This window comes from Choristoneura fumiferana, chromosome 10 (assembly GCF_025370935.1).
Source record: "Choristoneura fumiferana chromosome 10, NRCan_CFum_1, whole genome shotgun sequence".
Classification (NCBI taxonomy): Eukaryota; Metazoa; Arthropoda; class Insecta; order Lepidoptera; family Tortricidae; genus Choristoneura; species Choristoneura fumiferana.
Genome location: NC_133481.1, coordinates 10,008,112 through 10,031,394, shown reverse-complemented (window position 1 = coordinate 10,031,394; position 23,283 = coordinate 10,008,112). Strand labels below are relative to the sequence as shown.

General features: G+C 36.7%; 2 protein-coding genes across 2 annotated transcripts in view; one reads left to right on the top strand and one right to left on the bottom strand.

The window, feature by feature from the left end:
• LOC141432065 (THAP domain-containing protein 2-like) overlaps window positions 1-23,283 on the bottom strand; it is a 213,616-nt gene that overhangs the window by 86,828 nt on the left and 103,505 nt on the right. The window lies entirely within an intron of this gene.
• The window catches only part of Pgant2 (polypeptide N-acetylgalactosaminyltransferase 2), an 80,774-nt gene that overhangs the window by 30,111 nt on the left and 27,380 nt on the right, over window positions 1-23,283 (top strand). Inside the window, exons 2-5 of the mRNA XM_074093445.1 lie at window positions 12,222-12,448; window positions 18,430-18,528; window positions 18,886-18,953; window positions 21,391-21,578. Coding sequence (XP_073949546.1) covers window positions 12,222-12,448; window positions 18,430-18,528; window positions 18,886-18,953; window positions 21,391-21,578 — 582 coding nt within the window. The remainder of the gene's footprint in view (window positions 1-12,221; window positions 12,449-18,429; window positions 18,529-18,885; window positions 18,954-21,390; window positions 21,579-23,283) is intronic.

Here is a 23,283-nt window from a genome sequence, read left to right as displayed (position 1 = left end):
CGATGTCCGTCCGTCTCTGAGCTTTTACTTTTGTTCTCCACCGTTGCGTCACTACGCACTTGTTGCGTGAAATAATTAAGCTAGTTCAAAGTGCGAATTACATAATGAAATGTTACTTTCAATTTCATGGCTCAGTAGGCAAAATAATGAGGAATAACCTCCTGTTTCACCACTCATTGATAAATTTTATGTGACGGATACCTGTTATGCTGTCTCTGTTTGTTTCGCCCAAATAAATAGAGACGGCACCACTTTTACCTGTCACTTACAATGTATCAACATGTGAAATAAGCCCTAAGAAGAGCATTTTTTACCGCACGAGATTGGAAACGGGGAGCACATGAGCATTTTCATTAGAGGATAATTTGTGATTTCATCACATTTTTCGGTCGAGGCCACCTTTAATAGTATAGCTTAATTTAATGTAGAAGAGATGCTACACTAATTTAATGCAAGAAAGACGCCGATAACGTATATACAAGTAAATACATGTTCGTACGTGTGGTACCATGAAGACCGAGCTTTGCTCGAGCTTAAACTCCAAAAGACACGTTTTTCCAAAGATAAAGCTATATAGATCGAGTCAACTACGAAAACCCTCACAGCAGATTTCACCGAAATCATTAAGTACAGCCGTTTTCGAGATACTCGAAACATATTATGATATAGGTACAAGAATTTCTCGTTTAAAGGTAAGTATAAGTAATATTAGATATCCGGCATCCTTGGATGACAATTCACAAAATTTTTCAAAGTGGGTAACAATTTTTTTAAGAAGCTGTTTACCGCACTTATGCGTTTACGGCAATTGAGGAGGTCTCGGTGCTGACAGCCAGCAACGAACGCATTAATGGTTATAAGCATAGTAATGTACTCGTAGCATTGTTTCAGCTTATAACCGGTCGGGTTTTACTTCAGTATTTGTTTGCCCCTTTTTATACTATAAATTATTCCATATCCATACTACTGCATGTCAATTTGTTAATTCTACGCAAGATCGGTTGGCTTAACCTGGGCATCGACCCTAGCAAAGACAGTTTTGAATTCATGGTGCATTGTACTCCTATCGGCACCCTTTACTGCAGCTCAAGAAACCAAATAGCTCAAGATTAACCTACACTAAACCTAATTGCATAACATCTAAGTCGGATTTTCACTGTACTCGATCGGTTTAAATCGTGACTGGAATATGCCCGGCAACTTTCCAAACTCGTTTGTAAAATCCGTACCATTCCTAGAGAAACTAGTAAAGATAACTACAGACACTTAGATCTCCAACCAGGAGTACCTACCGTGGCCAACAGTTTCATTAAGTAGTTGTAAGTTTTGCATCTTTTCAGTTTCAATTTTACCATATAAAAACGCCGAACCCAATGAGGACCCCCTTTAATTTTGAACCAATTTTTTTTTGCTGTTGTAGTAACCATAGTACGCAATTACATAGCTACTTCGAAAAAATTCAAATGTCTACATATTACGGTTTAAAAGATAGAAATCCGTAACAGACGGATGGACGGGCATGGAGCCTTAGCATCAACGTCCCTTTGGCACCCTTTACGTACAGGACCCTGTGATTCTGGCATGCTACTCGTACGTTTTGTCGCCATTATGAAGCACTAGCCGGTTATCGCTATCCCGCAGGAACTGCAATTTTCAGGGATAAAAACTATCTTCTGTCCTTCTCCGCGACTCAAACTACGTATATGTATACCAAATTTCATCTAAATCTGTGCAGCGGTTTAGACGTGATGAAGTAACAAACAAACAGACTTACAAACTTTCGCATTTATAATATTAGTGGGATCTTTCCATTCTCATTCCGTTATCATGTTAAAAAGAGATAGATGTTTCATCAATCCACTTTAGGCGGCGGCTCCTCTGAGGCGGAGACGAGCGGAGCGGAGGGGTAACGTGTAGGGATCGGCCAATTCCTACACATCAGATGATAATGAGGCGGAGGCGAGACGTGGATTCAACTGATATGATTGGTCGATCCCTACACGTCTTCTCTCCGCTCCGCTCGTCTCTGCCTCAGCGGAGCCACAGCCTACTACTGCTCCTCCTCCTCCTCCTCTCAAAACAAGACGGCTTAGGCCATGGTTTACACGCGGGCCTGTGAATTGGGAACTTCACACACGATTTAATTGCAAGACGATACTATGTAAAGATTGTCATGTGGTAGAGCCTTACTGTAACCACTTGCTGGCTGCAGTACGAATGGGCCGGTTCGACGGATTAGTACCACACTCCCACAGAATACCGGCGTGAAATAGTAGATTTGCTAGTGTGTCTCGTACGGTGAGTGGCAGATCCGGAGGCCCAACTCCCCTCCCCCTTTTACCCCTCCCCTCCCGCCTTTCAGCCCCCCCCCCCTTTTTAGGCCGGCAACGCACCCGCAGTCCTATTATTGATGTAGGTGTCCATGAGCGGTGATGATCAGTTACCATAAGGGTGACCCACACGGTCGTTTGCCAGCTAAGTATTCGATAAAAAAAGGATCGTGATAAAATTTGAATTTAATTTCACAGATGAATGGAAAAATTTTGAGATGCGAAGTTGGATTTGTAGCCACGATCCTCCGCTTGAGAGGCCATTACGTACCTATCTCAAACCGCTAGAAAGCTTTAGAAGCTTATGTCTGCGATAATCGTAGTGAACTAAACTGATGCGTGTTAGTTAGTCGATAAATAAGTCAATAGTGACGTTCACCAATTTAGAACAAAATTTGGGATGTTGGATCCTCCGAACCGTGCTAAAATTTATTGGTAGTTTAGGGAACTATCTGTGGCAACCACACGTGCCCGTTTGAGACCGTAATTTGTGTTCTTGCCTAACGAGTCGGAGTCGATCTGAATTCTGGAACATGGTTTACACTAAGGCCCTGTTTTAATTTGAGGTGTAACTGATCAGGAACTGAATTATGTATATACATGAAATTTAATTAAAAGTGGATTATATATATATAATAAATCTGTCAGTTACATTTAAAGAATATATCGGACACGTAGGTATTTTTTCTTTTGACAATTAAAAAAAATATGGATATAATAGCCGGTTAAAGTTCAGTAACGTGTGACGTCGCACCTATGAAAAAAATACGTATACTTTTTACTAATAAGGAGTGATCTATAGATAAACAATTATGCAACAAAATAAGAAGTGACGTCACGGGCCTCCACTTTGACATTGACGTGCCGTCCAATATTGTTTGATAATCTAACGGACAGACTAAAAAATAATACCTTTTTTACTACTACCTAATTATTGCGTTGTTTTGATTCAACTAGACTTAAGCCGAGTTTAGACTTGCAAGAAAAATTGACCACTACAAACTCGCACCACTACAAATTACGCAATGTAATGCAACTTGCACGATTTTTCTTGCAAGTCTAAACTCGGCTTTACGCCATTTTACTTTACCTTTACAAGCTTTACTGTTAAAACGATAACTGATCTGATTTGAATAGAAATACTTAGTTAAATAATAAATTACTTACAAAATCTTATTTTTTATCAACGCAGAGCAGCCTCGCCTAAAAATAGCCGGGTCCCCGGGGTGCGCACTACATTTATCCACCGCCACTGCGGCAGACGGCTCAAGTTCCTGACATTTAACTATATTTGCAGTGCATTTCTACTTACGTAAGTTAGAGCCATCTTCAGCGAATATTGGATACAATTTCGGTACTAAGTTGAAGTGAAACGCAAATATGGCGCTGTATGTGGGAAGTAATCGGTTCAAGTTTGACGCAACGGATTTAGTCGGGTTACTACTGGAGATGAGAAACTAATGTAATTAAACTAATCTTTAGTACAATAACAATGAAGATTACGTGATACCTATTACCTATAGTATCTTTGATATGCTTACCTAAGTGATAGGGCTTAGTTATTATATTATAAAAAATATACTATATCTTAATGAGACGTGTGAAAAATGCTTTTGCTGAGGTAACTTGAGATCAGTTAAAAACCCTAAAAGCGTGATAGATACTCGAATAAAATTTTGTTCCTGTAGAGTTTTAACTGTTGTCAAGTTTCTCCGATCCAAACTCAACTAAAAATATTTTGTTTCAAACACAAACAGTCCCTTTTCCGGCCGTGAAACTAAAAACAAAGAACAACTCGCCGGACCATAGTGAACTCTAAATGGTAAATAAGTGCCGCAAAGGTAAACGCGGGTAACGGGTCAACAGAACACGTCACAAGCAAGGCCGCCGTGGCATAGATTTTATAGCATATGTTACATTCGTTACTGTTAACTTTGAGTAAAATCGTTAATCGTCAAAAAACCCGGCGGATTTAGCGCAGCGCGACGGTGACGGAAAAAATGGCCAGCGCTCTTTTGGCAGGAAAGCCCATAGTGGCCCATTTGGTCGACATTGATACCACGAAGGCAAAGTCGAGCCTCGATCCAATTGCTGTTCGTAAGAAAAATATGACGAGTTATTTACATTTATTGGCGTTACTCAGTCGTTTCAAAGATGGTTCTGAACATGTGGTCGTCATGGTGATTCGAATTAACATATTTGCCGCCTGATACACGCGGTAGACGTAGACATGCAAAAACTTGAAAATTGGCCCTCTCTCTTGCATGTACTCGTTTGTAGTAGAGTATTATATGTCCCTATGATACACGTTGTCGTTCCAAATTAGAAAAATTACTGACATTCATATCAGTTCTGTACGCAGCTACATACATACGAGAAAGGAATATCTTAAAGTTTTTTATTTATACCACATAGCTACATTGTTTTAGCGGAGAAGCAATGTAGATTCATGTAGTTCGTATGAAGTACGATAATTTACCTTCCTTCGCTTATTTATAAGTTTGTTTAATGAATGCGTCAAAACAATCACTATTAATAGTGAGATACTGAGAACCAAATCAGTTGAAGAAATAATAATAAGAATAAATTTATTTATAAACCATCATTGCAAATATGTAGGTGTACATTCGTATTGTGAGATATCCGGCGGACCTCGAACTAGGCAGGAGCCCCGCCTGGCATTCTTCCTTCCTTTTTTAGGGTTCCGTAGCTAAAATGGTAAAAACGGAACCCTTATAGTTTCTCCATGTCTGTCTGTCTGTCTGTCCGTCCGTGGCTTTGCTCGGGGACTATCAATGCTAGAAAGCTGTAATTTTGCATGAATATATATGTAAACTATGCCGACAAAATAGCAAAATAAAAAATAATTTTTTTTGGAGTACCTTCCATAGAAGTAAGTGGGGGTGTTTTTTTTCTCATCCAACCTTGTAGTGTGGGGTGTCATTGGATAGATCTTTTAAAACCATTGGGGTTGCTAAAACGATTTTTGGATTCTGTGATTCGTTTGCAAAATATTCAGCTTTGAAGCTTTTCATTAAAATCGAGCGCCCCCCCCCCCCTCTGAAATCTAAACTGGTGGGTAAAAAGATTTGAAAAAATTCAGGATGGTAAGTATATCAAACTTACAAGGAAAACTATAACGGTTGTTTTCTTGAGAATTATTAGTAGTTTAAGAGTTAATAGCAGCCTAACCTAAGGTATAAAATATACCTAAACTTGGAATATTCCGTACAAAATACGAAATCCTTAGAAAAATATTACTTAATTTTTCGTAATGGCTACGGAACCCTATTTCAGGCGTGTCCGACACGCTCTTGGCCGGTTTTTTTTCTTTAAAGGGGAATCCGCCTTTAGACAATTTTGTCCTTTTAGTTTTCCTGTGAGGTAACTTTCGTTGATAAACTTTTAGGTACATATTTTTACTTCTAATATTGAACTGTTCATGTATATGCCGAAGTTCTATCTCTCACTATCCGGAGCAACATTATCGATTGGTGCTAGACCAAATACAAACACCCACGCCGAGCCACTATTTCCGCAAACTTAATTATGTGGAAGCATACCGATGTATCCGGAACTAAAAACCGCTTAAATTCTTATTAATAGGTACAATGTTGTATACTCGTAAGTTTCCGGGCAAAATTATTTTTACATTTGGTCATGTTCTCGCTGCGTACATTTGCTTTTTTGACCGACTTCGACGATAATGCTCTTAGAATACTGCTATTGTATACAAAATCATGTAGGTTAGGTACCCGGAATTAGTTACTTAGGCACGTGCATTGCAAAATATGTTGCCACCAAACTTTTACTCAGTCTCAGTACTTAGCAACAAATCTTTTTACTCTTTGGGAATTTTGACAGCAATTGGTTATTTCTTGCTTACTTTTTCTTTACCCGAGTTTAACATCTACATTGTAACACTAGTTCTTATAACAAGTATTAGGTACAAAATTATTCAGTCTTAAAAACTTACAGTCAGTCAGTCAGTATCAAGAATAGTCAGTGCAGCTAGTTTAGAATATTTGGCTCAAAACGAATCAAACCATAATCTTAAACAAATGCAAATCGAGTTAAAGCACTAGAAGTCGTAAGCGTCATGGCAGACCAAACTCTATGCATCAAATTTTTGGGCATTGTTAAGTTGTGTGGGATAAGTGCCTAATCTGAGTGACGCAAGCAAGCATGTGCCAGTGCCAGTGAAAGTGGCGGTCAGATCACGTCCTTGGCACGTTACGAGAGATCCGGTTCTGGATGTGGACAATCGAATGTAGTTTAGTTCGGATTACGGTAGCATGCTTGCCGTGCGGACGCATATTGTTTCTCTTTTAACAACTCTGGCTTATGTAGCTAGTTCATTTTGCAATAGTAATATAACAACAGAGGCCAGTAAGTAAGTCAGAGCCACAGGTGAAGCCAAAGAGGATATTTCAGTGCAAGGCCAGAATGGCACTGACAATCAAAGCTTTTGTATAAAGTTTTTCCTAATTGGACATCGTGGGCAAATGTTGTTGTTCAGTCTTTTTTTTAATCTATTCCAATTTGAAATACGACTTATTCCAAATATGTTGTCAGCCAGTCTGCGCGTGGGATGGTTTTCGTCAATAATAGTACATTACTGCAGAGTCCGCGAAATACGGGATTGCTGGCCGAGTAGTTATAGATGGCCGATGGAGTGTCAACGAGGCCATCTAGAGATACGAGGCCGACAATCCCTGCTCGCGGACGAGGCTTGTACTTATAGTGCTTTTCTCAAATAGATCCAAGGAAATAGTACCATGTCACTTTATGATGACCTCATATCGGACAGAATAACACTTATTTAAATAAAAAAACACTCGTTTTAGATATAAACCGTATAAGTTTTTTTTCTATTCCCGCCAAAACACTTTTTTTAATTGGCAGTATGCCATACATAGTCTATAGAAGAAATAAAACCCACTGAAACAAAAGACAATCTCTTTGCTGGCCTTGGCCGGCAATGTTCTATGAAATTCCATTACTATCCTCTAATTTGAGTTCTATACAATGACGTACTTGGCGTTCTTGATCACGAAGATAAGGACGACATTTCCTTGGATGTTTGAGAAAAGGAAATTATTGGTCCAAAATATTTTGACGGATTACTTCTTTGACAAAGCTCTAATTATGATTAGTTTTTGGAGTCTTTTTGTATTTTTTATTTCAACTCCAAATTTGTTACTTTTACGGGTATCCCGTGAAACCATATCGAAAATACAAACTGAGACATGGATGCACAGAAAAACCAGAAAAAGAGACCAGCACTGGGAATTCCCATGTCTCAGTTTGTGTTTTTGAAAAGCTCTAATGTTAGTAGTTACCAACTATTGAGGTTTTTAAATCGTGTTAAATAAACATAAGACCTTTTCATTATCTTTTAGAGCAAGAACAGCATTAATAAATAGGTCTTTCTTTTTAGCGTTGCGGCTAGCCGTAACAGTATGCTGAGTGCACTTTATACTATTCGATGTTATTATTATTATTATTTTCTCTCCATCTAATTTATTTTTATGTGTATCGAATATGTGTAAATAAATGTTTCTCTCTCTCTTTCTCTCTCAAATGGTCTTAACATCACAATTAGTCCTACATTTACTTTATGAAAGTTATCATAACAAAAGATGCTGTATGGAGACGTGGTATAAAAGTAGCTAATTCAGCGGTTTCAAAAGTTATAGCAATTTGGGGGATTTACAAAATAGCTAGAATTTAAGAGCAGTGTCTCGAAGAATTGTCTCATATCTAACTAGCGAGGCGGTCACGCTTGTCGCTCACGACATTGTACTGTTTCCCACCACACACTTGCACTTTCGACGCCACGCCACTACACTTCCTGACTGACAACAGTATCATTACGATACACTACCGTGCATCCGCTAAGTAATGCCCTGGTAATGCACTCATCATAACTATCGGGCAATTTATGAAACGTTGCATTCATCTGCATTAATGGTAAACCACTAACAGCCGAATAACAATTGCTGTTTGAATTACAAGGTATTAAGTCAAGTATGACAATTATTACTAGAAAATTCTGTTGCCAGCAGTTACATTGTCAACCGCAAAGTATAGTGTTATGGCGCCAACATTACACATTATAAATTTAATTCATGTTAAACATCATTTTATTTTCGCCTAAGTACTTGATAGGTGACGTGATGAGCACAAGCCTATCACAGAATTATACGCTCCCACGTGAGCCAAATGAGCACAAGCCTATTCACAATTTATACTTTTGCTCCCACGTGAGCCAAATACATACGAATTATCAACTGTTATCTTGAAATGCTTCACAGATATTTAATGTGTTCCTAAGAAGATGAACAATTCTGTGCTCAAAATGATCTAAACTCTCATTACAGCCAGAGTTATGTGTAGATCATTTTGAGCACCATAAACGCTCATTCGCTTCTGCTACTGACTGTACATTTAAAAATGCACGGTGACGCAAGCCTAGATTCACCTGGACCCACAAGACTGCTTGAGAGAGCACATAAATATTAAGACAAACAACTGAGGAACCAAGACTTCAAAGAGTATGTTTGGCTTTCTTAATCTATTGTTTTAATAAATTTAATGTTGCTTGAAACTTGCGAATTCAAAATGTAAAATAGGAGTAGCACAAGATAGCTTTAATTCAGAGAGCGCAGGTACCTTTGATAATGTTTACATTCGTTTTGAACGGAAGCACTGCGATAAAACGAGATCGGGCACTTTGTCTTTTAAGTCATTTTGCTTTCACTTTGATACTGGTCTCAGTTATAAGCAGACATTAGATATGCGTAGAAAGCTCGTCCCGGTACTTGCAATTAGAAAATATCCAGGAAATAGAGGTTTCACGAACTTACCAAAGAGCACTGCAGGGCTACTACGAAACTCGAAACTCGAAGTTTGTGTCGTGCGGTCCCTCTCGCTCTCGTATTAAATAGTGTCAGTGTCAGAGAGACCGCACGACACGAACTTCGAGTTTCGAGTTTCGTAGTAGCCCTGTTGATAAGTTGCAATAAAATCAAACAATTAATTAGTACAAGTACGGATGTCCATTCGAAATTAGTTGTAATATGCAGCTGTTTAATTAAGTATATTTCCAGGAGCAAGTATATTACAAGAAGGATTACTATAGAAAGATTGAATATTAGTAAAATTTCAATAACTCGCTTAATCCATAAAGTTCTCAAGCGACAAGGAGATATACTTTTCACTCCTTATTTATTTTATTTTTCCTGACAATTTTAAAAACTATGACATTATTGTCATATCAGTAATGGGTGTGGGTGTAACGACAGACATTAATTTCACGAGCGTACAGACTTCTAAAGGTTACTTCTTTATAATTAATGTTCCATTAAATATGATTATGGTTCTATAAATTTCACGATATAGATATAATCGGATCTGAAAAGATAAAGGAAGACGTGAGTTTTCTTGGAGTAATTTTCTACAAAATAATAAAAATTATCATATCTCTTAGTTAAATCGACAATAAACATAACCAAAATGGACTGATCTTCGGCACCGGAGGCATTGGTAATAATAAATTCAACGCCCTAGTTTAGTCATATTGAAAGGCAGCAATTACGTGGTTAATTTTAATTATACTTTCACACTACAATGGCGTGTTATAATTTTTTTCGGTGTGATCACAGGAGGTCAAGCACTTCAGTAATATATCACGGGTCGTAAAGATGCACTTAGAGTCTTTAGAGAGGAACCGTCGAGTAAAACGGGTGTTGAAGACGGTTTAAGCTTATTTGGCTAAGTACCATCATCAGACAAATTTGAAACAACCATACCATAACCAATAGCACAAATTCGCTATGTAAATGCGAAACGATTTAGAGAAGTGGCTAAATTTCCAGTGCGTAGATAATAACCCCATAAACGTGGTCACATTTTGAAACAACGATGCGTGTGAATTGAAAACTTCAAGTTGTACCTAGTAACCGGACAAATCGACTGTACACAATGTTCTTGGTGGTAAGAGTAAGAAGCACGTACCTAGGTGTACGTAGTTTCCACGTTTCTTTATGCATTGCCATGAAATAAGTAACAAAAATGCTAAAACCAACATGCGTAGTCATGACTGTAATTGCACATACGCACACATATAATATTCATCAATGAAAATAAATTCCCTATGTCCGATAATCTTACACAATGCTGTTAACTTACGATATCTATGACGCCATAAAAATGCAAACCCGAGATCAATAGTCATTTACATACTATATGTGGATTATATTAATATATAAAATGTAGTACTGTGTCAAGGTTGACTCATCGCAGATGATTCTGATAAAACAGTAAATAAAATTGTCAAGATTGATGAAGAATTGATTAGTGTTAACTGGGTAAATGTGATGCCGTCTCCGTCTATTCGAGCAAAACAAATAGAGACGGCCCCTAAATGTCATATTTAAATATCTGCTTCGATGATGTTTAATTCCCGTGACCTTTACCTGAACGCTTCGAGACATCGCAAGGTGAAATTAAATTAGATTTAAAAAAAAATGTCAATGCAAAGTTTCTATCATAGCCATGCTACGAACAAATAATAAGTCTAGCGATGTATACATTTGATCACCATCACATTGTGCAGGCTTTATACTCTATGGTGTTCAATCAACCATTAATGGTACCTTAGAAGTTTTGTTTTTCGAAAATATATGAAACATAAATTAGGTACTTATTTGTTTATTAATTATGTGAGCAGTGCGTAATCAGATAGCTAGTTTGAAATAGTGTGATGTTAATAACCTTTGATAATAATGTCTTTAATTTTAAATTGCCAGTGTGATACTCTCAGAATATTAGATTTTAACACAGCAAAATAAAATACGCTATGCTATGTGCTACCGAAAAACTGTCGAAAACATTCCTGAGAACGACGCATCATTAGGCGGAACGTAATGAAACCCAGTACAAATGTGGCATTCAGTAGACAAATGAGATGAATAAATTGCTGAGAAGTATCCATTTGCGACATAAACTCCTTTAACCCTTTTATGTAAGATTAAAACCATAAAAAAAAGCATCTTTTAAAACTAGTCTGTGATTCTGATTCTATATTCCTAGAAAGGATGGAGAAAAGAAGTTTAGTGCCGGGCGCAGTAATTATTTTCAGTCATTTGCTATCAAGATTTCCTAACCAAACCTTATAACCCTAACCTAACCTTATAATAAATCTCTTGTGCGAGCATTTTCAACGCTTACTCCTTAATCCATCGATGCTGTGTTTTACGCATGCCGTTACTCCGTTACCGACGTCGTCGACAAGGATTTAAAAAATTCAGCACCGACCTCATAGCATAAAGCTACTTAATTATACAGGCACCCCAAGTGGTTCATAAATTCAAGGAAGGGAACTGCTGAGCTCACGCACATTTCACGACTAAACGTGAAATGAATAAGCTAGCGGGTTCTTCATTTTTGATGAAGCTGTACTATCGAGGTTTATTAACGTTGGGTCATTCAGGTTGGAATTTAAGAAAAGAAATAAAATAAATCGCTTGCTTGATGTTTACTCGAAAGGTGTGCGTGACCCTTACACGACAGTAGAACAACATAAGAAACTATCATTCAAAGGTGCTCCTCAAGTTATATTTTGTTTTCCTACTAAATTCTAGGTATAAAATCCAAGTAAGGATCTCAAATGAAGCAATTATCGAAATGTAGTATGAATTATATGTTATATGATGCCCAGACCTTTACTTTTGAACCGTACTAGGCCCGCAAATGAACAAGTTATTTGACATATTTCAACCTGTAACAAGTTTTTAACAAAAAAAACCTGTTTTTCTTATCCGTGATGTTACAGATAGTTCAGTTTCCATTATTTTTCACAACTTAAACGCTGTTCCATTGTTACAGGAAGAAAACATAGCCTTACGGCTGATTAAACAAACGAACATAGAAGAACCAGAGAGCAGTCCGTCAGTAGATGAGCCATACACCAGCACGGGGCGGTATTTTGACGAGGGGGGTTACGTGGGGGGAGGGCAGAGAGACTCGGACCCTTATGTAAGGAACCGGTTCAACCAAGCTGCGTCTGATGCCCTTCCTAGCAATAGAGCTGTTCCTGACACAAGGAATGCCATGTAAGTTCATTCAGGAATTAAAGAGGCGTAACCTACGCCAGTCTAGAAGTATCACCATAAACAAAGGTTATACGAGTGTAAAATGTTAACGTTTAATATTTTCTTTTCAAATTTTCAACATAGTGTAGACTTTTCAGAAAGCCAATCCTTTCGTAGAAAGCTTGGCTTGCGACCAAGTACATATCAAAGTGATTTCGCAGTGCTACTCGAAAGCGCAAGGACTTTGCATTGGCTCAATTTTCACCAGGCATCTTTCCGTCTTTTAAGTTAACGGGGTCGTGACATAGAAAAGTCCACCAAACCAACCCTATTAGTGAGATAAGAACATATTACATGCACACGTCATTCCGTCGACCGTAAAATTTACGACTTTCTGTGATTGGTGCGGGTTTTAGCTAATAGGAAAATTCCCATGTTATTGTTGATATATAAATGCTTAGAACTACTGTAGTAATTATTCGTTTATTTTGACCTTGTGTCTCTACTGCCTACCAACCGTGCACTAAAGCGACGTCAGCGCAACATGTATATAATTATGTTAGCATGTAGAATCCACCCTCCTCTTCTTCTACACTAAACAATTTATGTTACACAGGCCGAACTATTACAAATATCATACAAAATGTTAACGCGTTTCGAAGCCTTTACGATTTAATTCTCAAAGCTGCACCGTAGACAAACACCTAAGCACACTTCATTTGCCAAACAAAACGAATGTTGTGCTAACCAAACCTAAAGGTGACCCTAAACTGCCCATATTATTTTTCTCAATATTATCCTATTATTTTTAATTTTATATAAGCATATGATTAGCTTCATTAAGTATCCTCATAGTTACAATATTATTCAATACTTTACTCCAAACACACACATTTTATTTCTGATCTTGCTTTACCGCACAACCTTAACTCTCAACTCTGAAATTGCCAATACAGTAGACTTATTGACTTATTTTATCTACATGGCAACAGTGTTGGTAAACCTAGTTTTTCATTGTTGGACTGCAGCCAAGCTTCCTGACTGGGGTCAGTGCATATACAAACCTATACATTATAGATTATAGTGTCCAACCTCAACGCGACCACAGATTGCACAGTACGACCTCTGACCGCTGCCAGCTGCCTCCAGTCAAATATCAGTTATTTACGGTTGTATTGTCTATGCATAGTTCTCTGGATGTCTGTGGTCAAATTAATAAGGGCCTTTGCCCTAAGATGAAATAAGTAATTAAACCCATCGCTTATCAAAGTTGCACCTATGGATGAAAACCAAGTCCCCAAAACCTATTTGCACCTTGACATAGTCACGCACGATTCATCGATGTAGATTATTCCTGCGGAGATGATGACAAATTGACAATAATTAGCCCTATGTTTTAGTTCGAGTAATTCTAATTACTGTTCAGTAATTGTTCAAAAGCATCACTACTTTAGTGTTTAATAATTTTAAATAACATTTTATTCAAATATTTTTGCTAATCCACACGGACATATTTGTATGCAATTGACACTTTCAAAGTCAAAGTCAAAATATCTTTATTCAATTTAGGCTACAACAAGCACTTATGAATGTCAAAAAAAATCTACCACCGGTTCGGAAAAACCTCTGCTGAGAAGAATCCGGCAAGAAACTCAACGAGCTACAATTTGACAGCTACAATTTGTTTATCATAGACAACTTAGGTAATATGATATTTTAATTAAGTAAAGAGTGCCAGAAATATCACAACAATTAAGTATCACAGATTTATATGTTACTTTAATGTTCCCATTACGAGACGTAGGCACGTTGATGATGCTTTACTGCCCATCGTGCTGCCGCAAACCATATTAAGGTGTTGATGTCCAATTTACGAAATGCTTGGCGGTTTAACGTGCCCAGACATTATTAATGTTGAGCAAAACTGCTGCCTCATAGAAGCCGTCGGTGAATATTTATTTTATATTTTTATAAATTTAACCGAACTGTGAGCTAATATTTAGTATGGTTTTAGTGATTTAGTTTTTGTCTATGAGTAGCCTTAGCTTAGTTTATGACCTAAAGTGAAATGTTAGATATTCAATTTTACTTGATTCTTCTTACTGAGTTATGACGTCAGTAGAAAACTTAAAGTAAGAAAAATGTAATTAGTTTAGAAAAGTAAATTCTTTAAGACACGTTAATAAAAAAAAACATTAAAACTGTACCACAAACCAAAACATGCAATTAATTTATATTTGAAGCCTAAAACGAACAAATAACAATCCTATGATTTGTACCCGATCGATAACCTGTTACCCTTTAGAATTAATAACTGTTATATAATTCGCTATTTCTTGATTCTGACAGAAAAAGTTTTTTGGCATCAGAACTACGCATAATATGTGCCAAGTTTCAAATTGATATGATAAAAAAATTTCTCCTAATATTCGATTACATTTTTTATTTAATTTGTTACAAGTGAAGCTAAAATTGCCTGTTAAAAAATACGATTGATATATCTAGTAAAACATATCTACTCAAATTTAACGTTAATCAAGAACGCAATCTTATTTTAGGGATTCTCATGAGAATTTAGCAAAATCCCGTGATTGCAATTCAACGATCGAATCTGCTGGTTCCCGCAAGCGAAACCACGGGTAAAGTGTAGTTCATTCATCCATATCTAAATGTGTGTGGCTGCCGGTGGCCGTCACATTTCATAATGATCACTTTGGCGGTCATGTTTCTTTACTTAAGTATAGTTTACATGCTTTAGGGGTTAGCTAATTTTATAATTTATGGTTTTTCCTTCAATTAATTTAGACATTTTTAAAGCCGTTAATGTGTCACACTGAAATATTCTATTAATATTATTCTTGTTGAGAAAAAGAAGCACAAGGTCCGTGTCAAAGATCATCCAAGTGTTTTGAAATGGAGGTAATGAAGAACCTACATGTGTAGCAATGTTGTTAATGTTTTTGTGCAGCAATTAACCAATGTGTATTTGCATAAAGTTGCAGTAATTGAATAAAAGATGGTACATAAATGGTTTGGAACTGAAGCAACGTGGAATTATCCAGACTTCTTGTATTGCAACACCTAAACAATAAACATCGTTTTATATAGTTTCCGCGTAATAGTAAAACGAATTGGGACGAGTCAAGATAACAGGTAGGTTTTGAAAGTATTTTAAAATACTTCCTATTTAGCTTTGGTTTTAATTGTTAACCATTCTTTATCCAAGAAATCCGACAAGTTATGACTAAGAAAGTACATAAATGTATGGTGCATTGGATGGATGGACTTCGACTCTGAAGGGCTACTCCGAAATACAAAGTTCGTATCGTGATATCCCTCTCCTTCTCCTATTTAATACTTTAATACTATAAGCATGAGTGGGATGGCATGATTCGGAATTTGAATTTTTACTTGGATTTTACTTGGATGCAAAAAGCCACGAAGCCAATGAACTTACTTTGTAGTATTCATTGAATGTAGGGTTCATGTAGAAGGATTTTTTTACATCTTTATAATTACCTACCTTATTTACTTACTAATCTAATAATGTATTATAAACTTATCAATTTTAATTTCACAATACAAATCTATCCATTTATATTCATACTTATAATCTATATGTATAATTCAAACTAATTACTTACTGCAAACTAATTTTGCAAGGCCGTTTTGAACCCCAAATTTAATGATCCGACTGTTTCGAACTTTCGTAGGTACCTACAAAATGTCGTCAGCCGATCGTAAAGCCGCCAGATCATGAAGCGCCGCAATTTCGTAGACTAATATGTGACATATATTATACTAGCTTTTGCCCGCGACTTCATCCGCGTGGAATAGTAACTTTGGAAAGTATTTAAGTTATTTAGGGTACCTATTCTGCCAATAATAGAACAAACTTCTACGGTTTACTGAAAAATAACCTATTTTAATACTTTGCTTTAATCAAAACATTTTTTTTTGTTTTTCCGTTCTTTGGTAAAACATAAATATTTTGTGGGTAGCCACATTTTAGCAAAACGACGTGTATTCTACCCTGCCAACACAAAAGGACTAATTCTTCATAGTGAACTCTGACATCTTACGTCCTTTATTGTAAGTTAGGGAGGGTAGTATTATAATTAAGACGGCATTCTTACTAAGCATAGCTACACATATTTCCGATAAATATACTTATAGTAAACTTGTTTGGACGAACTTTCATCCCCATATTTTCAAGTATGAAAAATGACGAAATGTGAAAAGAGCCAGAACAAATGCTTTTTAGGGTTCCGTACCTACCTCAAAAGGAACTTTGCTGTTCGTCCGTCCGTCTGTCTGTCAAGACCCTTTATCCCGTAAACGCGCGGAGTATGTGTCGAGTTGAAATTAAAAACCTAAACTCAGGTCAATAGTCCCGGAAGCTGTGAGAAAATTGAACTTCTAAGTTAACGCAATCAAATGCTACAGTCATTAAAAAGGTGTTTCCATACAAATCGCCTTGACAGAAAAAGTTATAGGGTACTTCCGGCTGTCCAAGAAACTTGGAATTTTGTATAAAAGGAGCTCTATTAGCATTTTTTTTTTTTTTATAGCAAAATAATAAGAAAAATCTGAAAATCATAATTTTTCATGTCTGACTGTCTATGTCAATAAGCCATCTAAAATGACCCCACATTGCGTACATTTTGCTTATGAGCTTAAAATAGGCTCTGCTTGCACTGAATATTCATAAATACCTACGTACGGAACCCTTAATGCGCGAGTCCAAGTCGAATTTAACCGATTTTTTTAGTTCTTATCGAATACCTAAACACAAAGATTCATCGATTTATCTCTGATAATGACAACGTTTCATATAAATTTTCATCCCCTATTTCATCCCCTCGCAGGTAAAATTTTCAAAAACGCTTGAACAAATATATATCTATTTATTTTTTATAAGTGCCCAAATGCCAAGTTTCATAAAGAACCATCGATTTATCTTCGACAATGACGACCTTCATATAAACTTTCATCCCCTATTTCACCCCCACACAGGAAGAATTTTAAAAAACGCGGGAACAAATATCTATTTATCTCTTATCACGTGCCCAAATGCCAAGTTTCATAAAGAACCATCGATTTATCTTCGACAATGACGATCTTTATATAAACTTTCATCCCCTATTTCACCCCCTCGCAGGTAAAATTTTCAAAAACGCTTGAACAAATATATATCTATTTATTTTTTATAAGTGCCCAAATGCAAGTTTCATAAAGAACCATCGATTTATCTTCGACAATGACGACCTTCATATAAACTTTCATCCCCTATTTCACCCCCACACAGGAAGAATTTTAAAAAACGCGTGAACAAATGTCTATTTATCTCTTAATCACGTGCCGAAATGGCAAGTTTAATAAAGATTCATCGATTTATCTTCGATAATGACGACCTTCCATATGAATTTTCATCCCCTATTTCATCCCCTCACAGGTCGAATTTTCAAAAAAGCTCAAACAAATATCGACTTATTTCTTATTAAGTGCCTAAATGCCAAGTTTCATGGTTTTTATCTTCGACAGCGATGAACTTCCACCATATAAACTTTCATCCCCTATTTCAACCCCTTAAAGCGTGTTTTTCGCGATAAAAGATAGCCTATGTTCTTTCCTAAGGTCTATTCTATCTCTGTACCAAATTTCATCCAAATCGGTTCAGCGGTTTTGGCGTGAAAGCGTAACAGACAGACAGACAGACAGAGTTACTTTCGCATTTATAATATTATATAATATAATAATATAATAATATATAATATATATAATAATAATAATAATATATAATAATATTATAAAGTATGGATATAAGTAATTAAGTTTAACTTGTTATTCAAGCTTATTTTATTACCTAATGATAAACATAAAAAATCAAATAATAAAAAAATAACTCTTAGATATCAATTGAAGGGAGTTTTAGGTTATACTCGTACATACGTCAGTAGGAGCTGATTTTTCTTACGCACCTAACCTAACTCTGTTGACAGGTGCCGCTTGAAGAAATACGACGAAGATCTTCCTCAGACTAGCGTCATCATCACGTTCCATAACGAGGCGCGGTCCACACTCCTGCGCACCATCGTCAGGTAAAAAAATACTATTCATTCACATGCACACACACATTAGGTATACTCACAAACTTTTGTAATTGGATCTGTTATTACCAAAAACTTTTTGGTTTTCCTGTAGTTTTTTCTTTTCGCAACTAAATATTCTAGTATACGGAATTATGTGCACAGTTTTTAAAGTAACAAGACCTTCTGCTTATTTAAACTCGTTTAGAATAAGTCTTGAAATTTTCAAGTACACACTATATGTGAACCTCTTTAAAACCTAGCCTATATAGATATTAAAATGTGACGAAGTATTTAAGTCTATTTCAATTATATTGGCAATGGGTTCTTGTCAGTTTCAGGTATTTTAATTTGATTGTTTTGTTACAGTGTTCTAAATAGAAGTCCGGAACATCTAATCAAGGAAATTATTCTGGTCGATGACTTTAGTGACAACCGTGAGTATTACAATATTATACCTAGTGCCATCCACGAAGACGCGTGAATTTGTGTAAATTAGACATTAATGACATTGTAATAAGAACCACGACACGCGTCATCGTGTCTAAAAGTTTATAAAGATATGAAATATATGTATTATAAATATAGGTGTATGAGTTATTATAATATATTGTTCATTTTTTGATTTGAAGTACGAAACCCTAAATTCTAATTCTAATTCGCTTATTTGTCAAACTTAGGTGAAAATAGGTGGATATATGTAAATGACAGGTAATTTTCAGTAACACTATATGGCGCCATAAGGCATACAAATAGCCACACTTTCACATGTACTCGTAGCATGCTTCTTACGAACAATTAACAATTCATAATACATATCTACTTATATACATAATACTATGTCTAATTGAAAAAGGGGACAAATCACATATCCGTGACAATTGACAATCTTGCGCAGCGTGGCCCCACACAATCACGATCGACATTCCTCGGCCTAATTCTACCCATTCTATTAAGCAATCCAATGCAAAACTTACGCTAACTAATTAACAAAGCCATTGTCGACCATAGTGTGTGAAGTATTGTCTCCCTTGTTATAATCGTGAAGGTAAGCTTTTGTTTCCAGCCAACCAACACTAATTAAATTATATGTAAAAATGTTTACTAAAATGTCTGATTACGGTGACCTTAGCTCGTTGGTCACTGAATAAACATCGGGTAAATAAGAAAGCAAGATTCTTAGCTACCGGCCGCTCTAAAAGTAATTAAGTTAAATTTTAACCCCCGACGTGTTATAAGTTTGACCGCTATGTGTGTCTGTCTGTGGCTCCGTAGCTCTTACGAGTGGACATTAGGTTTTCTAGCGATGCTTCTTAGACATGTTAAGCTGTTTTTGAGATAAGTATTGAACTTTGAAGTGACAAAGTCTAGAATTTTCCAATTTTTTGTTGGTTAGGTTAGTATTATTACAGCTTACCTATCTCTGTCTGTTGTTGTTTTTGTTGGATAAAATCTTGCTACTTAGTTCATTTTGACTCACTTCCAGTTGTTGGCAGTGGTCATTAACCCCCGACGCTAAAAGAGGGGTGTTATAAGTTTGACCGCTAATGTGTCCACGATATAAATTTAGGGAATTCCCAGGGGAATTTTGTAAAATCCCGGAATTTCAATTGTAACTACCAGATCGAATAGGTAACGCGTGCGCAGCCGCGGGTAAACTCTAGTGTAGGATAAAGGTTCAATTAGGCTGCGTTTTCACCAGAGATGTGCGAGAATGCGTTGCGAAGAATGTGTTTGTCAATAACCAATAGAAACGCCATTTACCTATCCTCGCTCAGCGCAGCTCTAGTGGAAATAGCTCAGCGGAGCGAGGATAAAAGTAGAAGGTAAATGAAGCGTTTCTATTGGTTCATGACAAACACGTTCCTCGCAAATCTCTGGTGGAAACCCAGCCTTATAATGTAGACAAGGAATAAGCATGAGTCCGTGGAAATTCCTGTGGAGTTCTACAACGGGAGCAAGCTAGTAGAGGTGTGAGTTAGCGTAAAGTTTATCTTTAAAGGGCCCCTGACAAACGAGTCGAATCTCACTGTGGTCCGACATTGAAAAAGGTTGAGAAAGGCTATTAAGGAATGTCCGGCGGCCAGGGTCACGTTGGCTTAAGGCTTAACTGGTCATTTTGCAACAACACTTGTATTATTTGAGACAATGCCTGACTTTAATCTGACAACTAAGTCGTCACATCGCCGTAACGTTTCAATTTTTTGCAACAAAATACTTACCAAGACTTTTGTTTAGGTGTAATTCAATCAAATAAATGCCATTCGAAATCAAATAAATGCCTTTGGCGCCTACAAAAAATAATTAAAAAAGAAAACGTTGAAATTGAAACTACTGGACATTATTTTTAACCCCCGACGCAAAAAGAGAGGTGTTATAAGTTTGACCGCTATGTGTGTCTGTGTGTCTGTATGTCTGTGTGTGTGTGTCTGTCTGTCTGTCTGTGGCACCGTAGCTCTTGAACGGGTGGACCGATTTGAATGCGTTTTATTTATTTATTAGATAGCAGGTTTTCTAGCAATTGTTCTTAGATATGTTTTATCAAAATCGTTTTTGAGATATTGAACTTTGAAGTGACAAAGTTGGAAAACTCCAACTTTTTGTTGGTTAGGTTATTGGCTATAGGAAAATAATTCTGCCAGTAAATGTACTTAGACGTCAAATGAAATTAGAACTGTTCTTCGTTATTTTTTCTAGTGTGAAAATTTGTAAGTTTGTTGGTTTGTTTGTGACTCCATTACAAGCAAACAAATGTACAGATTTGTATGAAATACCTGAATATGCAAATAGGGCACCTTTGAACCCTGAAAATTGCACAATTCTTTTCTTTTCTTGCAAACTGATTTCAACTAACAATCAATTTCTCTTTTCCAGCGGAAGATGGCGCTGCTCTCCGTTCGATCCGCAAGGTGCGCGTGATCCGGAACACGAAGCGCGAAGGGCTCATGCGGTCGCGCGTGCGCGGCGCCGACGCGGCCACTGCGCCGGTTCTGACGTTCCTCGACTCACACGTTGAGTGCAATACGCACTGGCTGGAGCCACTGCTTATGAGAATCAAGGAGGTTAGAATTGCTCTTTATAACCACAAAGCTGCAAATGTTTTAAATATTTAGCATGTTGGAAATATGTGCATCCTGGCTTTGGTTATATACGGGAACACCGGACACAGTGCGGCAGCGCTGGGTGAACCAAATTTCACGCGGGAGGTGCACATTTACTTTCATTTTCAACAGCTTGTTTGCAACAGTAGTCTTCAGGTAATTCAAGAGAAAAACCGTTTAGCAAGAGAGCCATCGGAACTTTCTTCGTTACTGTGACATTTTTGACGTAAATCTTGTAGTTGTAAAGGAACGCTACTATGTAATTTTCGCGTGGGAGGTGCACATTTACTTTCATTTTCAACAGCTTGTTTGCAACAGTAGTCTTCAGGTAATTCAAGAGAAAAACCGTTTAGCACGAGAGCCATCGGAACTTTCTTCGTTACTGTGACATTTTTGACGTAAATCTTGTAGTTGTAAAGGAACGCTACTATGTAATTTTCGGGAATTCCTGTTTAGAATACTTAACTGGCATTTATAATTCAACAGCCAAATGTACCGGTAAAAACTAGTAGCTTGTAATATGTAGCCACTTGGTAGCTTTATCAAAACTTGGGTAAATCCATTACTTCTTAGAAATTTTTTGATTGAAATTGGTTTGGAAGACATTTGTGTGTATGTGTGTTAATTTTCTAGTGTCCCTGAGGCAGCGTTGTACCTCTATAAACTCGCTTGCTCGATTTGTATGTAGGTTGATGTATATTGTCTTAAAACCAGTAGCTGTAGGTAAGATAACACAAAATGAATAATTTAAAGTATTTAAATCATCGCATGTTTAAGAAAATTTACCTACTGAATATAAGATCACGCTAAACAGGATAGATTAAATTTAAAAAACAATACAATACAATGACTCTTTATTGTACACCACAAATAGTAGCACCACAGGTACACAGAGAGAACATAATAAGGTAAGCAATAGGCGTTCTTATCATTTAACTTTTCTCTTATCTACAAACCAAGAGTTTAGCGAACTTTTTAAAGATTTAAAGATTTTTATTGAACATAATAACGTGGTTATTTAAAAACAGAAAGTTCGTAAGCAGCTGCATTAGAATAAGCTGAGTCGCAGCTGTTTACGCCCACCTCAATACATAGAAATCATGTTCCACAGTGTTACATAATAGTATAAATAGAAAAAGTTAAACTCAAATTAGGTACCTACTTAAATTACCTTGAAAAGAGAGGTACATTTCCAATAGTACCCCTAGCATAAACAGAGCATGTAAGTAAACAAACAGTTTTTAATATTATAGGTAAACTTGTTTCCATTACTCAAACAATCTAGAAATGTGCAAAATTTAACCGATTAGCTACCATCAACAAGTGTCTCTGTGTCATTATAAGTAAGACCTTGTAAGTAATTCGTCAACTTAGTTTTGCATTGCCAGTAGGATAGTCCATAGATATTTATTGATTTGTTTAGTTTATTATACAATTTAGCTGAAAGATACAAATAATGCCGCTTAACTAAAACAATACGCGCACGTCCAGTAGTGCAAACATGGCCAGCCCGTCGTTTAGTAGTATTTCCATTAAAAGGTAAATCGAGATGCTTACGTAAAATGGGTTTAAGGACAAAAAGCTGTCTAACAGTCAAAACCTTAGCAATTGTATATAGTTCTGCCGTAGGGAATCTGATCGGTTTACAAAGCATAACCTTAAGCAC